This window comes from Epinephelus moara, chromosome 16 (assembly GCF_006386435.1).
Source record: "Epinephelus moara isolate mb chromosome 16, YSFRI_EMoa_1.0, whole genome shotgun sequence".
In the NCBI taxonomy this organism is placed as follows: domain Eukaryota; kingdom Metazoa; phylum Chordata; class Actinopteri; order Perciformes; family Serranidae; genus Epinephelus; species Epinephelus moara.
This window is the reverse complement of record NC_065521.1, coordinates 13,094,691-13,111,840: the sequence shown is the minus strand read 5'-3', so window position 1 is coordinate 13,111,840 and position 17,150 is coordinate 13,094,691. Positions and strand designations below refer to the sequence as shown.

Sequence of the window (17,150 nt, the reverse complement as noted above, 5' to 3'; positions counted from 1 at the left end):
TCTTATGAATGGAAGGGGCAGAGTGCCACCGAGAGGCCCGCCATTAGGGTGGCATCAAAGGGTACATATGACCCTAACTCAAGGGTCAATCATTGTTATTGTTAAAATACAATTCAACTTATCATCTGATACCTCAGGGTCAGAAGTGCAGAACGGACATGTGCTGCTCATGTAAAGATGTAAACGCATACTGCAGCCTGACTAGCAACGTCAAAGTGCCTCACCAAAAATCAGGGCTCATAAAAGAAAAGTCATGGTACACAGTGAACAAGTAAATGAAAGGAGCAGAGTGGCGATGACCAAATCTCAGGCCAAAATAAAATGTGAAGATGCACCAGGTATGACAGGCCACTAGCTGTGCTGATGCTGCTAGGTGCTTATAGAGCTAACAGTGATGACATAGTTAATGGTGTTAAAGGGGTTTCCGCAGCAACACCACCATGGTTCGGGACAATGTTATTGACACTAATCGTACAATGAGCAGCAATGCTAGCTAGCTCCCACCTGACCCTGGTGGTATGCATAACAGCGTGACTGTTGCTAGCTTTTCAGTGTAGTATTAGATCTGTTGTGGTACAGCATAGTGCTAGTTCAACTACTAACTCAACAGTAGCAAAATAAACCTACATGCTGAACCGCTCAAAAATATTTTCGGTGGTTTACCGACTAACTCATCGACATCTCTTGTATTGACTATGTCAGGCCATCTTGGGGCTAACCAACACTTCAAAGTTAAGCTAAATCATGGCAAGGGTGAAAGCTGCATTGCCATTTTTCAAATTGTGGTATCTGAATATTTATGCATGCTGCGGTCTCTAGCAGTCCTGGAATTGTATAAATTGGGTATAACTAATAAAACATGTGGATTCAGTGACCCAACTGTATTCATGTGCGATGAAGCTGGTCACTTAAGTAGTTAACATTTTTCATGTTGGTATTAGAGCAAAGGGAAGATGGGCAGTAGAGGTGGCGGTGCTGAAGGGGGTGTGGGTGTGGATGAGGGTCCTAATAGCTGGCCTGTCAAGGGATATAAAAAACAAACAAAAACAAAACAAACTTTTTTTTAATGGGATGTTCTGAGTCTTACTATAAAAAAATTGAGTTACAATCTAATTTTTTATGAGCAAATCCACATATTTATAAATGTTTTGAGTGTCATTGTTTTTCTTTCTCTTGTGTTATGAATATATCTTAAGATTACTCACCTATATTTCTTTGATTTTGAAAGGTCATGAACAGAAATTTGGATATGGCATTTATTAAAGGTCTTTGGTAAACAGTGGAGACAGAGAGCCTTGGAAATGTTTTAGATGGTGAACGAGAATGCGTCATCTATTCTTGAAGTGGCCTTGCTGCTTGATGACCTCATCCAGTGATTATGTTCATTAACTGTTCTCAACTCCTCAATAAAAGCTCACAAACATTCATTTCTGACTGTGTGGTAACCTCATACTTAATGATTTTTCATATGTTACTGTCAGCATCAAAAACACACTAAGACTCAATCCCTATACACCCCTTGCCTGCACCACTTGTTCTTACCCCTCTGTTTTGCATGTTCTTGTCAGGGGGTAGGGTGCCCTGATTCTTGCTGGGATAGAGGGGTAGGGTAAAGTGTTGGGATAGAGGGAAAGGGTAAAGTTTTAGAGCTACACAGTCCTCAGAAAGGAGGTTTTTCAGAGGTACACTTCGAACCAAGTGTTGAGAAATCACTGACAAGATGCCTGTATGAGCAACTAAAGAAACCCACAAATGTATTTCCTTTAGAAAATGAAGATTTAAATCATGATAACCATTGTATTATCTTTAGTCTAATGTCATTTTAATGTATTATAGATGATAGACAACATCGCCACAGAGTTGCATGTGCAACTTGGGGGCAGAAAGCGGCACTCTTTATGGCGCATCTAGCAGAGCCAAGCTCCAAAGCAGAGATGGCAGAGAGTTGTTGTGTAGTAAACTGCACCAACAGCAGAAAAGATGGATGGAAAATGTTTAATATTCCAAGGGGATCACATCCCTTTGTGGAGAACAGAAGGAGAATATGGATCCAGGTTATTAAAAAGGCAGACTGGGGTTCCCATGCTCCTAATAACAGTAAGTACCTTGGCTTCCAGTGTTACTGGTGCCAGCCATTTCCACACTATCCCAGACCTTCTTAGCTAGTTGTCACAACTGTCTCACATCTTGTACAGTTTACAATTCTGTCAAATGTGGCAGGTCATAAAGTCATTAACATTTTTACTTTGACTTAGTAAGCTTAGTGACACTAACGTTACAAATATGCTCCTGATATTTAGTATGTTTACATGCACAAAATTTTCTGGTATTTGCCCGTTCTTCCAAACAATACATTATTCCTACTAAGTAGTTTACATGGCTGATGAAAATGAAAATAGCACTCCTGTTTACAAGCAGCATGCCCTCACATGACATTTATTACGTCAACATATGAGACTGTGGAACAGTTGGAGCCGCTTGTCAAATTGCTTCTTTGCATCAAAAAAGTTTTTTTCAAAGTTCTTCACCGGTGGCAGACTTGTTGGACTGCGTGAAAACAAACTCCCTCTTTGGCATGCATGAGTGTATTTCATAGGACATATCAGCCGTACAAGTTTTTGTGTTTCAGCAAGCTACTTTTAGCTGAACATTTATTTGAACAACCTACCCAACTTTAATCAGAGACCCGATACCTATGGGCTACTAACTGTCAACTATTGTTCGCTAACAATTTCTATAATGATGTATTAATATGCAAATTAAAGACAACAAACCTAACTCTGATAAGACACTCAATTCAGCCAACAAGAATTTACAAACAATGCTAAAAGTACTGATTACAATGGTTGACTACAATCTCTACAAGCGGTTTTGCCCCTTGGAAGTGTGTGAACCCAATAATGTTTGTATACAAGACACCAGTCTATGGGCCTTTTCCTTTATAACAAGCAGAACAAAAAAATTGATAGTAGTATTCCGATGTCTACTAGCTAGCTAGCTAGCTAATTGCTGATTTGTGCACCCCCCACCGTTTGATGGCATATGACGCCTGAAATTTAACCAAAGTCCAGTCCACTTGTATCCACTCCTCTATTATCAGTGCAGACTGACAGGGTAGGAGCAAGGGTTGCTAACATTAGCTTACAGAGCACTGCTAGTGTCCTGGTAATGAAGCAGTGTCCTTCTTACTAAATGACTTGTTTGATTGATTGACTGATAGTGTGAAACTTCAGTTGTGAACGTATCGCGAGTGCCCATGCTTTTGTATCTCCATCAGATAAATGGCAAATGTAATTGTGATAAAACCATTATTGCCATTGTCACGTCTGCTCAGTAAAAGCCATCTACAACTACTGGTGACACACCATGGTCCTGAGGGGTTGTCCCATTTCATATGGGAAGATTTCAAACACTACTCCTTGTAACTTCCTGTTCCAAGGGACAAGGGCACTCAAAAACGAGAGGTAAAACTAAGAAACAGGATTGGATCTAACTCTTGAGTACATTTTGTTCAGCAAGCTACACTGTTTTCTACTTTTCTTTGCTTGACTTCGTTAGTTACTAACACTCTTGGTGAGTCAATCTACCAACGCTCTCACTCTTAAAAAAAATGCCTCAGCTGGATATACACCTACGCCGTGAACACACAAATTAACACACAAACACAAGCAGTACCTGGGGAGAGTAGACAGATGGCCATGAGCAGCACGTGTTCCTCCTCGTGCAGGTTGAGTTTCTTCAGACCAACCTGGAACTTCACCAGCGGCTCCAGCAGCTCCAGAGTGTGACCCGCTATGGAGGACAACACAAACACACTGTTAGCACTGCAGAGTCAGTTACATCTTATGATGCTTCTCTATTGATTTATGAATGAAAATGCACTTTATACAGCAGCGGGCTGCAAAGGAGAATCATTAACTCTGTGTGTGTATTTGTACATTGCGGACAGAGAGCATCACTTCCTGCCCTGCGTGTGTGAGTGAATAAGAACTAAGTGTGTGTTTGTGGCCGCTTTATTGCTTCCATGAAAATACCTGAAGTCAAAACCTCATAGTAATGTGCAAGTGTGCGTAGAAAAGCAGTGTGTGGGTGATCCTTGTAAGGATCTGTTATATAAGGTGAAAAAAAAAAAAAAAAAAAAAAGAAAGAAAGAAATCACAGCTGTGTCATCAGCTCCGACAATGAACACTTTTCTCTCCTTTAGAGTGTGTGTTTGTGCGCACAGGCACATTTTAAATGCCTTACGTTGCAGCCTTAACGGAAACTTCCGGAGCATTGGGTACACGAGGAAGACGAGGAGTGTGTGCATTGCGAGGATGTGTAATCAATAAGCAAGGTCTCTGTGTGTGCAGTCTAAACATGCTCCTTATGTGTTTATGTTGTGATTCTGCAGTCAAAAAACACGAAACAGAGCCTCTAATCCGGTTTCATTAGCTTCACTGTGGCGCCATGACAGCGAGATGCAACCAACCCTTTGTAACGTCATTAATGCAGTATTTGAAGTCAGGTCCCCCGCAGCTCCAGGACATGTCCTCCAGACTGAACGACTGGTTTGAACGCAGCATGATGATCTCAATGGCACTCGACTTCAACAGAGCGATCTGGTCCTCTGCTGTCAGCTCTCTGGAACACACAGTCACAGATGTTACTGCATAAATGTAGAAATTAGAGCGTCTTTGCACATCTGATTGAACCAGCTGGGGCAGAGTGGGTGTCTTTGGTGCTGTCTTTACTTCAGCTCCAAATTTATTTTACTTTATTCTTTACTCTCAATTTCAGGGACAAAAGAAACCCTCTCATCTTCATTTTACTCTAGTCATAAAGGAACAACGAACTACATAGTCATTTCCAGTTTTTGTGCTGTGCTTATTGCACATGACTGTATTGAGCACTAATGGACAATACATTGCAGGACAGAAAAAATACACCTAACAAAAATTTGGATGCAACACTATCGTTTTTGCTCCTATTGTCACAAGCCAAAGTTGCACAAAGAAGAATTATTTCTCTCAAATTTGTGGACACAAATTTGTTAAAGTCTGTGTCTCCTTTTCCGAGATAATCCATCCACTTCACGGGTGTATAAAGTGCCTATCTTAGCACCACTATCATTGAAAAAAAAGCCTTCTAATGTGCAGAAAATGAGCTCAAATCTTCTTTCAGGCTCTTATCCCCTCATTACTTTGCAGTGAATTGGATGTCCTGTCTTCTTTTCTTGTTTCTTCTCAACAAATTGCAAAAGTTGCACCAGAGTTATTGTAATTATTTCAAGGAAAAGAACAACCAGCCTTTTTTTTTGTGGAACTCAAAATGTTAACTCAATCAGTATTAGTTTATGTACATCAGATAATTAGTAAGACTATCTGTAAAATAAGAAACCACAATATATAAATATACAATTTCTTTACTCTCATATTGACATAGTAATTAATTTATTAGCCTATAAAGTTTAACAGCATTACTGAATTCTTGAAATTCAGTTATGGGTTTTAGTTTCAGTGGCCCCAACGAAGAATTTCTTGTTGAGCAACTACCTTTAGTCAATGCTTAGAGCTGCATAGAGCTCCAGGTTTTCATATTTCTGCAGTATCTTCGAGGTAAACAGAGAAATCCCTGACTTTTATATTCCCAAAGGAAATCCCCCCTAACTACACACAGCTGAGACTCAGCTCCACAACAAGGCAAGCAGTAGGAACAATGTATGTAAATATAAAGCTGGCTGAATATCAACAATTATTGTTCTATATCTGTTTCATAACATGCAAGCAAACACACACACACACACACACACATATATGTATTATGCATGCCCATGTGGGTCTTCTCTATTCTTTTATTACGTGGTCTCTTCATGTGCATACATTTATAAACTTATCTCTCAGCTCAGCATGCATTCATAAAGCTACAGCCTGTTCCAGCGTATTCCTGGAAGAGCTTGTTTGTTTGGAAGTGATAATAACATCTTCACTTCACCCAATAATGTTCCGCATACATGTGGGCAGCAAATCAATGTGCTCTGCGTGTGGGTAGGGAGCTTGTTCAGGCTGCTAGTCTTCGTGTCTGTACGTGCTACTGGTTGGATTCAGCAGAATTTTACATGTCAAAGGATCATTATCTGAACTCAGTTTAGCAGCAGAGAGCTGCAGGGGTAATTAAGTTTAATTTTCAACATGGCCAGAATATGATTTATGGCACCAGAGCCCTTCTGGGAGAATCAGAGATACAGGTCAGCTTAACTAGCAGGTTTTATTTATTTTTTATTAGTTAATCTGACAGTTATTTCCTTAATCAATCGATTAATCCTTTCATAATAAAATAGTGAAAAATAGCCACAATCTCTATATTATTATTATCATTATTAAGACAAACAAAAGCAGTAAATCCTCATATTTTTGAAGCTGGAACCATCAAATGTTTGGTGTTTTTGGTTGATTAATGACTGAAATGATGAATCTATTATCACATTAGTTGCAAATTTAAAAAGAATACAAATCAAATTAGATCAAATGAGTCATTTTAGATGCAGTGAGAATCATGCAAATACCACCAAAGCTGACTTGACATTGTGTGACGAGTGATTCATTGCTGTTGTCAAATCAAAATTCTGAATCAAGGTCTATAAAAAGTAGTGTTCAGAAACCAGTTTTATACACAATGTTATTAAAGCCCCCGTGACAAACTATGAAAATGCTGACCTTGTCCACTCCTAGGATAATGATAAAAATAGAATTACTGCCTTGCAGACCTGTCAAGTTGCAGTTACAGTTTACATCCATGTCTGTGAAAATATTAATGCTTAACACACATCTTCCCCCCGGCAACACAGAAGATCTATACAATCAATTTCAAGGTGGACACCTGAGATTAGTGTCATCAACTTATATGTGACACAATGGCCTCTAGTTTCCTGGTGCGATGGGTGAGATGGGTGTGACGGCGCAGCAGGGGGAGGTGTCGACAGATCCAGCTTGGCGCAGTGACAGTTTCGTGCCAAAAGGCTTCGCTGAAGGTGCGCTAAAAGCTTGCCAGCTGAAACCAGGTCTACTGTCAGCGCAGGCGGAGCGCAGCTGGTGAAGCGGAAGTTTGGCTGACCGGCGGACAGTGCGCACACGTCACCAAAACCTCACAGGCAGGTTTCCAGAATATCAGGCACATTAACGATGCAATAAATACCCAAAAAACCACTATTCAATGCAACTATCTGCAATCAGCACATAAATGTATCTCTATATCGACTGTCCCGTCACATCTGATGTCAGATCAAAGGGGATTGGCACCGTTTGGCACGTTTGGCACGCGTAATGGAAACCCAACCTGATTTGATTAACACAGCTGCAAACTAATGAGTTCACATCCCTCTCAGCCAACCACAAACAGCCACAGCATCAGATAGGGAGTATATATTCAGCATCTGTCATCTTAGAAAAGTCAAAAGAAAAGAAACAGAGTGAGACTGCGAGAGAGAAAGAGAGAGCGCGCGCACACGAGAGAAACGCAACATTGATTTACAATTGTGGTGACCTCCTCCCTGGCTACCTTTGCATCATCAGCCCGTGGAGGTCTGCTCACATTTCCGTATATTTGGACACTGCGAGCTTGGACCTCCCGGACCAAAACATTAGTTTCCTCCTGGGAGAAGTTTGGCCGTCTGACGCTGCTGCTCTCTTGAGTAAACTCTCATTACGCCTTCGCGCAGCGCATTTAAGGGCGAGGAGGGGGGCACATTTGATTGGTGTGATGTGAATCGGCTGTGTAAAACCCACTCCACGCCTTCTCTCCTCCCTCTTTCCGACTCACGCAGGTAGGAGGGATGGAGGTGGGAAAGAGGAGTAGCTGCACCAGCACGCACGGTGTGCCAAACTTGCAAAATCCGCCTGACCACACCCAGCTGGCGAAGCACAGGTGCGCTGCGCCTCTGCCTCACCCGGTCTGCGAAACTAGAGGCCAGTGTCTCCCCTTCTGTTCCTGAGATATGGTGTTGAGTAACGGCCAGAAAAGTGATTATGCAGAACATTTTTATGTCACAGTGAAGCTGACTTCTGACCTTTTGGATATGTGTATGTGGACATGTATGGTCAAAAGCATGTTTTGTGAGGTCAGGGTGACCTTTGACCACCCAATTCTAATCAATCATTCTTGAATCCAACTGGACATTTGTGCCAAATTTGACAAAATTCCCTCAAGGCCTTTTTGAATTATCCCATTCATGAGAAGGAGATGGATGCAAGGTCACATTGACCTTGACCTTTGACCACCGTATTCTAACCAGTTCATCCTTAAGGCCAGGCAGACGTTTGTGCCGACTGAGATATCGCGTTTGCGAGAATGTGCCAGACAAGGTCACAGTTACCTTGACCTTTGACCACCAAAATTTAATCAGCTCATCGTTGAATCAGAGTGGACGTTTATATCAAATTTGAAAACATTCCCTCGAGGCATTCCTGACATATCGCATTCACAAGAATGAGACAGATGAGGTCAAAATGACCTTGAACTATGACGACAAAATAAGATAAGAGATAAGATAAGATAAGATAAGATAAGATAAGATAAGATAAGATAAGATATGATAAGATACACCTTTATTGATCCCACAATTGAGAAATTCCAGTGTTACAGCAGTCAAGGGGAAAGAGTCGGATTAAAGATTTCAAAATTTAAAAACGTAAAACAAACTAGGCATGCAAAAAGAGTACAAAAATACAAGAAACAGCAATAAATAATAATAATAATGAGCAGTGAATAAATAAATATCATCTTTGAGTCCATGTGGACATTTATGCAAAACTTGAAGAAATTCCCTCAAAGCCTTCTTGAGATATTGCGTTCACAAGAATAGGACAGACAGATAGACAGACAACCGAAAAACATAATGCCACAGCCATGGCTATCACCTGTGCAGAGCCATAAAAAAAAAAAAAAAGAGACACTGTGCTGGACAGTAATCTATAATGCTACCTTGTAATGACACCTCAAAATCTATCAGCCGTCACTGCAATGCACTGAGTTTGTACCTGAAGCCTGGGATCATCTTGGCAAAGCCTATGACCTTCTGAATGCTGTAGGAGACCAGGTCAGCCAGGTGGGGCAGCATGGAGAGCTTTGTGTCCTCCTCACTGGAGTCTGGACTGCTCGCGCCGTCCTGGTACATCATTAACAGGTTGCTGAAGTTCATCTTGGTGTCCACAGACTCTGTTTAAGGCAGAGATTAGGAGACAAGATGAGTACAGAGGACAAAAACAAGGAGAGGGGAGGGGCTGAGTAAGGAAGCGATTAAAGTGAAGCTTTTTGAACACAGAAATAGCAAAGAGCCGGTGACAGGTTAAATAAGGTGAGACAACAGGTGTGCTCACAGTGGCGTTAAATTAAACATCTCAGGGGAGAAATTACAGTCTCGAGCACTGAATACTGACCATTTATATTTATTTTACTGATTAAACACTAAATTAAAAAACAAACAAACAAAAAGCTGACAAAAAAGTCTTTCAAACTTAACATAACTATTTTATTTCTACTATTCTGCTATTCCGCTGCTGACCTTTTCAGACTTTTAAAGACCTGTGAATATGCTGTTAAATCGACCTTGATCGACTCAAAATAAAAACAAAAACATTTTTTTGATTTCAAAATCGCACCTTCACTCTCCATCCTGGCATTTTGGTGCAAACTAACACAAAAAGATGGATCTCTGAATGCAAACTACTGAATAGTACCTATGAGCAGGAACAAGGACACACAGAGGACAAACTATCGATAGACAAATACACAACAGTCTTCAGAATGAATAAAACATTAAACACAATGGATTTTATGCCATGAGTGTAACAAATACAGATACATGTGCTTGTTTCTCCAGTGAGGAGCCTGGCTGGGTAAATCAGAAATGATTGTACAAGTGTAGATGTTGAATGAGGGCTGAGAATCTCTAGGCATCTCATGATTCGATTCTGATTCAGACAGACAAGGACACACTTTTTTGAAAAATCAGTTCAGTGCACCTAGAATATAATGACTATTAGCTGCAATAGCTAGACAAAACATATACTTTGCAGGATGGCTAAGCTATAACTTACAGTTTTCAGGTGCTAAGCTCGTAGATTTGTGATATGCCAGTTTCCCTGGAATAACTGGCACTAGACTTTTTGTGGATGATCCTCACAAATTTTGAAACTATTCTTTACATTTGACTTTATCAACATCTTGCTGGCGTACTGTATCTGTAAGTCTGTTGCATGTGGTCAAACTAGGGCTGGGCAATGTGGACAAAAAGTCATATGTCGGTGTTTTCTACAAAGAGGGCTACGTGTTCAGTTGCAAGCTGATCCACAGCTAAAGTCCCCTGTTATTTTTGCTGCATGTGTTTTTCCACAGCAGGGCAGGTAAAAGAAGTTTACCTGTTGGAGGTGAGCTGTTTGCAGAGGTGCAGTAAGAGCCTGTTGTCTGCAGCTCTTCATGAACATCTCACTGAGGCTGTTTCTGCTTGTACTCTACCGCCCTGTAATATTACTACACTTGTCTTAATTGAAGAAAAGCCGCTAATAAAGTACTGCTAACTCTAATATTTGAATTCCTATAGAGTAGTAGGCGTCCAAACTGATAACGGAAACACAAATTGGCGCAGCATGGCTTGACTGAACAGGGCTAAAAGTTACAGAGGAAAAGGCCCACGGTATTGTACGTGTGCTACTGCGGTAACTTCATTCATCTCACAGACTGATTTATCGTAGCTTGTGCAACATATAGACAGATGTCACAATGTAGACTAATTAACAGACAGATTACACAGAGGAGCAGCTCTGTGCCTCTCTCCACGTTGATGGAGAAACTGTGAGTGAGTGAGAGGGGCGGAGATGTGTGGAGAGTGTTGGAGAGGAGAGATGAACACTGGTATGCATTATGTGGCGCAACTTGACCCTATATTGATATTAACGGTATTGTCTAAATTCATATCTTGCTTGAAAATATATTGATATATTGTACAAAATGGATATACCATCCCTTGGTTAAATTGGCCCATTTCAGTGAGGCTGGACTGCTAGTGACTGATGTTAGATGACAGCGAGTCAGAGACACAAAACTATCACAGAGTTCACGCGCCTTTGTCTGAGAATAAGTAATAATAATTAATGTTGTAATGATTCATGATGAATAGTCCTGCATTACTATTTCTTTACTTACATATATAAAAACAGCATTCATATATTGATTTGGACGTCAATTACCCTGTCAACAGTTAAAGCTTCAAAGCTCTGAAGCATTCTGGTCAGACCTAAACACGACACACGTCTACATCTGTTATGTTTCACCTTTCACCGTTCAATTGGTTTGTCCAAAGGCAATAATGATGTTCAAAACTGGATTTTTAATTTCAGATTATTTACTTTTCTGCATCAAGAATAGGGGTTGTAGTTGTCATTTTCACAGCCAGCATCCATATTGGGTAAGAAATTGCACCACTGAACAACAAAAACCTCATCTTGAGTCAGAATGGCTCAGTATTTTCCTGCTATTTAGCAGCTGCACCTGGCTTTTAAAGGGCAGGGGAGATAACACTCTGATTGGTTGAATTCATGTTACACACAAAACACAACTATGATTAATTAAGGGACTAAATACGACTTTGCCCCTCGCGCCTTACTTTGTGCCTTTTGACCAGCAAAAGTGGAGTTGGTGCACCATGCACTTTAGATCATGGTCTGATAATCGATTCAGTAGGGCCCCTTATATTTCAAAAGAAAATCATGACGCATCTAATCAATAATTTCCCACACTCCTATGTTGAATGGGCTTTCATTAATACACTGAAACTCAGGATAAAAGCAGAGAAAGATGGTTTATGCTTCTACGTGTTTTCTAAACTGCAGAGGCCCTCACGACTTTGTCCTTGGTGAAGTTAACCTTGAAGCATGAAAGAGAACAAGGCCTTGAGAAGGAGGACTCAGTGCATCTCACCAGGTGAGTGGTTGAATGAGTCAGAGGAGGCATCAGACAAAGAGTGAAGGGAGGCGGCTCTGCTGGCACTGCGTGTTACTGGGCCTTCACGCACTGGAGGCTGCGAACACACAGAGAAACACAAATAGTAATATCACAAAGAATATATCACCGTAAAACATTCGAAATGTAACGTTTTAAAAGTTACATTTACACAGAGATTGAAGTTTAAAGTTTGTTGCTATCGTCATGTTCTTATAAGATGCGCATCTCCTTTTTTATCTTAAAGAAAAACAACTGTGCATATCCAAAGTAAGTAGTAAGTAGTAAAGTATCCTTATAAGGTTTACACTCGCGAGTTCAAAGTGACACCCACAACTCAACATGTGGGTGCTTGTGGTCGTCTGCACAGTGTGTCCTAGAATCACACTTGACAATAATAAATCACAGACAAAGGGAAAATGTGTTTCGAGACATTCTCAGACGTTCCATCCAATCTGCATCCTCAATCTCATTTACTCCGACGACCCACTTGTTGTGGTCCGCAGAGAGAACGTCATCTGAAAGTATCAAGTTCATGACGTGGGGGAAGAAAATACGACGCCGCTGTCGGGCGGATCACGCCTTCGGTGACTCATGTTACGGGTGTCGAGTAAATTGAAAACACACACAGGCGACGGTGGCTGACATGCTGGTCTTAAGTAAATATGACTGTGGTTACCGATATTATTTAAAGCTATCTGGAGATCCAAGGAGCGGTGTTGAATCCCACACACAGTTAAGCTATTTAACACCACACATTAATAAATCTGGCTGTCACTAACTGTGTGTCTCGTGTGATCTTAACTGATGTGAAGATCAGAGAAGATAAATTATAAAGAGAACAGCGAAGTACACAAAAATGCAACACAAGTTTTTTTATACAATGGTCTCGACCAAAGAAACCAAAATTTAGACATGACTGCACTCTTAAGTATATATTACATACTTATTATCATAATATGCCCATAGCCACTTACCAACAAAATGACATAATAATCAAATCAGTTGTTAATTCACTCACATAATTTATTTTGATCTTTCTGTTTGAAACATAAAATACAGTTCCTGAACCTCAGAATATTTGTGTTGCTAGGCAACCTCTAGCTAAACAGGAAGGGGTTCAAAAGGCCGAACCAGCAGTTTTAAAATCCTGACAAACAAAGAGTGCTACTGTCTGCACAGGCTGCAAAAATGTGAATTTTTATGCCTCAAGTCTATCTCCTTTTCACTTCAGACTATCAACTTCACTGTTGCTAATGAAGGGACAAAAACATGTGTTAATCGACCTCCCAAACCGACCCAACCCACCAACTCCCAACTTCAAGCATAACAATAGCACAATTATCAGGACTAGAGACTCAGACAGAGGTCAGAGATAGTTAGGACTGAGCGATGCAGTGCTCTCCAAGGTGTGTGTGTTTGAGAGAGAGAGAGACAGAGAGAGGGGAAGAGAAGGTGTAAGATGGGCGACTGCGTGCAATGTTTCTGTAGGCCTAAGTATTCATAACTTACTGGGAACGCTGCTTTGTCACTCACTGACCCATTGGCCAGAACCTGTGATATTTATATAACATTATCACCATTCATTCACTTATTTATTCATCATCTGTAACCACTTATCTTGTTATGGGTCGCAGGGAGGCTGGAGCCGATCCCAGCTGACACTGGGCGAGAAGCGGGGTACAGGGCTGACATGTAGAGAACGACAACTATTCACACTCACAGGCGATTTAGAGTCACCAATTAAACTAACCTGCATGTCTTTGGACTGTGGGAGGAAGCTGAAATCCAACCCGGAACCCTCTTGCTGTGAGGCAACAGTGCTAACCACTGCACCACCATGCAGCCATAATGTTAGTACTGAATTTTAAAGCAAAATAAAATATAAAGCCCAGCATAGCATGCCTGGGAAAGCGCCTGCATTTGAACTTGTGTATTCCATAGCAAAGTTCAAAAGCACACCTTATCCTTAACCTTATCCATGCATGTTTATGAGGAATTGTTAAATGCATGTGTTTAGAAAGTACTGAGTGTACGACTGGATATGAGACTTGGATTACACTGCAAGGGTTGTTGAGAGTTTGTAAACAGATGTTTTGATATGGATTTTCTTCGTTTTTGGATTCTTTTTTCAATGTGGAGGCATGCCAGTAAAACCTCATGGATGCAACATGGGGTGAGTGATTGATACACTGTGTAAATGATCATTTTGTAGGTGGAGTATCCCTTTAATTCTCTTCCTATAGTCTGTTGGTTTGGATGCCCAGATTCATAGAAACACCAAACACACAAATGAGGCTAGCTTCAAGATCTTTTAGCTTCTCTGGTGCTGTCTTTGCCCTCCAATATAATACTGGTGCATTCATTCAAAACTACAAACATCAAAGGTGTCCCATTATACTGGGTAATGACTAATGTAAATCCAGCCAAACAACATTAAGAATTCTCATTGGCCCTGGTATAAAGTAGTTAAGTACAGTTACATATTCTCCCCCCTGCTGAGAATCCAACAGGAAGAAGTGGCAGCCTTTCCTGCTGTTTTGGGTATAATTGTAGCCTACTTTAGCCAATTACAGCCATGGGTACAAACTAAAGGAGGGAATGCCAAGGTCTGTAGTGTTGTGGTGAACCAGAGCAGATGGTATCCATATTCTATTATTACATTTTGTTTGTTTGATCAGTTCTTTAGCATTTAACTTCTAAGGAATTTAGTTTCTGTTGTGGCCGGCCACTAACTTGAAAATGCATATAATGCAAGTACACTGTGCTGTATCTAACTTGTCTTGCTTCTGTATCAATTTGTTTTTTACTGGAAAATGTCCTATTACAGCCTGTTGCCGCGTGTTAGGAAACCCTCCCATCTTTTGCATGACATCATGACCTGCTCCACCCGTATTTATGGTGAACAACAAAGTGATTTTGGCTACACAGATGATAACTTGAACGTGGTTTTGGTAAGAGGAGAAACTGCGTACTGAACTAACCCTGAAGCGGGAGAAGTCGGAATAGGAGGCATCATAGGTCTTGTGGTGAGCTTCCACCAGACTGGAGATGATCCGGGCCTGCTCCTCATTCAGACGTGGCCTCATCGCCTCCCGGGCTGCCTCCTCCTCTTTCCTCTTTAATATCATATCCTTCTTCCTCTGGACCTCCTCGTCTGTCAGGATGACTGCAACAGAGGATGGAATAAAAGAGATATCAAAATCTCTCATAATGAACAACTGACTAGCACACACATACGCATAAATTCCTTACATTAATAGATTGTACTCATGCCAATGCAAATGCAAAATGAATTTGAATACATTTAAAAAGAACAAAAACAGACAGCTGCAAACAAGTCTCAGATTTTTCATCAACAGGCAACTCCATTAAAACTCCAAGTATAATCAGGTTGTAACTGATCTCACCTCCTCAGTGTGTGTTATCTAGTGAGAGTAAACACATGCGTGGGTCGACACACTCGGTGTCACACAGCACACTCTCTTAACACTATGCACACAGGAAAGAACTGAAGGTATTAATTGTTTCTGGAGGAGCTTTAAAGGGGAACACCACCTAGATGAATAATTATAATATGTTATATTTATGGCCAAGGAAAGTTCAATCAGTATTGGTGAACATGAGCTCCAGACTTCATACAGGATGACATCACAATTTTGTCTTAGACCACAGAAATAACCCTTAAAGTGTGTTATCGTTCAGGTCACAATGAATCTGAGAACGTGTCCAGATTTTTGTATGACATTGGATAATAACAATGCTCCCCAAAGATCAAAATATGACAATAACATTTTTGCATGAAATCCCCTTGTAATGTCTCAGACTGTTATTTTGTCACATGTTTTGTTTCTGACTGTTATGGCTGTACAGATGTATGGATGTACGGGGGAACAGACAACCCAGAGAAGACAATGCCTCTGGCCTCAGCTATCGCCGATCTGGAGGCATAACAAGGGAAATTGGGAAAATGAAGTTATGATCCACACTTGTAGGAAAGCAGTTCTTGTAACTTTGAATAAACTTAGTTTGAGGATGGCTCGTGGCTTTAAGAGAAAAAAGTGCTACTTGTCAGCAGTGAAACAAAGTTAGCTTTCAAAACTAGGTGAAGTAGCTGTAATGTAAGCTCCAAATATTTCCATCCCAGGTTACATGAACCATACATCTCCTGAGCTCCGCACGCAGAAAAGGCCTGTCATGTCTGCTGTCTCTTTATATGGCTGATGCGGCGGGTGTTGGATGTTTAAGTGCCTTCTGCCTTATTCATGCTGCAGGAGCAGAGACTGCAGGCAGAGTGGAACAGTGGTGCAGAAAGGATTAGACATACTGTTTATAGTGACTCTTTTAGGTTTGACTAGATGAGAGGATCCTGCGGGAACTCCTGGGTTTGCATGCCACTTCCACATGTCTGAGAGAATCACATTACTTTGTAATCTTATATTCACAACACTCATTATTTATTACAGATCGCAACAGATTTACATCTATCTCTACTGGATTTAAAATAAATTGCAATCCCAGACATAAAGGAGTATTGTGAATTAAAGTGATTTCATCTTTTTCAATAATTTAAAGCTAGACTGAGGAACTTTTACTTATATACTGTATAAACATCTGTTACATTCAAGCCCTTGCCAAACGAGTTCACACTTTGCTGATTAAACCTGTCGCCACTAAGGAAAGCTCTCTGTATATCACAGTAAACCAGAGCTGTAGTTTCTGGTCTCTGTGGCCACTTTCCAACAGTAAAGCACAGGAAGTGTTGCATTTTAGGTCAAGGGGACAGAGCTAAATGGGGTAGGAAGGGGGGAGAGATGGAGCAACAGCTAAGAGTATGGCAGAAGCCACAGTAGAAAATCCTAAGAAGCGTACAAGAAAAGTTTCTGGAGTGGACGCTCCAGATAAGAAGAAACTCACGGCCTATTTCCACTGGATGCGTGTTGGTTGCGTCTCTGCTCCGGCACGGCAGCGGAGCCAATAGGATCCAATTCTAGTCAATGTGTGTGTTTCCACCGGCTGCGGCTGTGCTGCGTTCCGGCTCCGTCACAGCTCCGGCACTCCGGAGCCCTCCGCAACAGATACGCAGGACTTCTATTTTTGCCGGACGCCGGAGCACAACGCAGTAATTCAGCACAGAGCAGGTCGTGCACAGAAACACGATAAAACAGCCGGTTAAT

General features: G+C 41.0%; 1 protein-coding gene across 2 annotated transcripts in view; it reads right to left on the bottom strand.

The window, feature by feature from the left end:
• The window catches only part of LOC126402434 (vitamin D3 receptor A), a 105,555-nt gene that overhangs the window by 10,189 nt on the left and 78,216 nt on the right, over positions 1 to 17,150 (bottom strand). For both annotated transcript variants that reach the window (XM_050064417.1, XM_050064418.1), the window contains 5 exons: positions 14,958 to 15,142; positions 11,953 to 12,052; positions 9,015 to 9,192; positions 4,472 to 4,623; positions 3,676 to 3,792 (listed from right to left, as the gene is read on the bottom strand). In XM_050064417.1, coding sequence (XP_049920374.1) covers positions 3,676 to 3,792; positions 4,472 to 4,623; positions 9,015 to 9,192; positions 11,953 to 12,052; positions 14,958 to 15,142 — 732 coding nt within the window. The remainder of the gene's footprint in view (positions 1 to 3,675; positions 3,793 to 4,471; positions 4,624 to 9,014; positions 9,193 to 11,952; positions 12,053 to 14,957; positions 15,143 to 17,150) is intronic.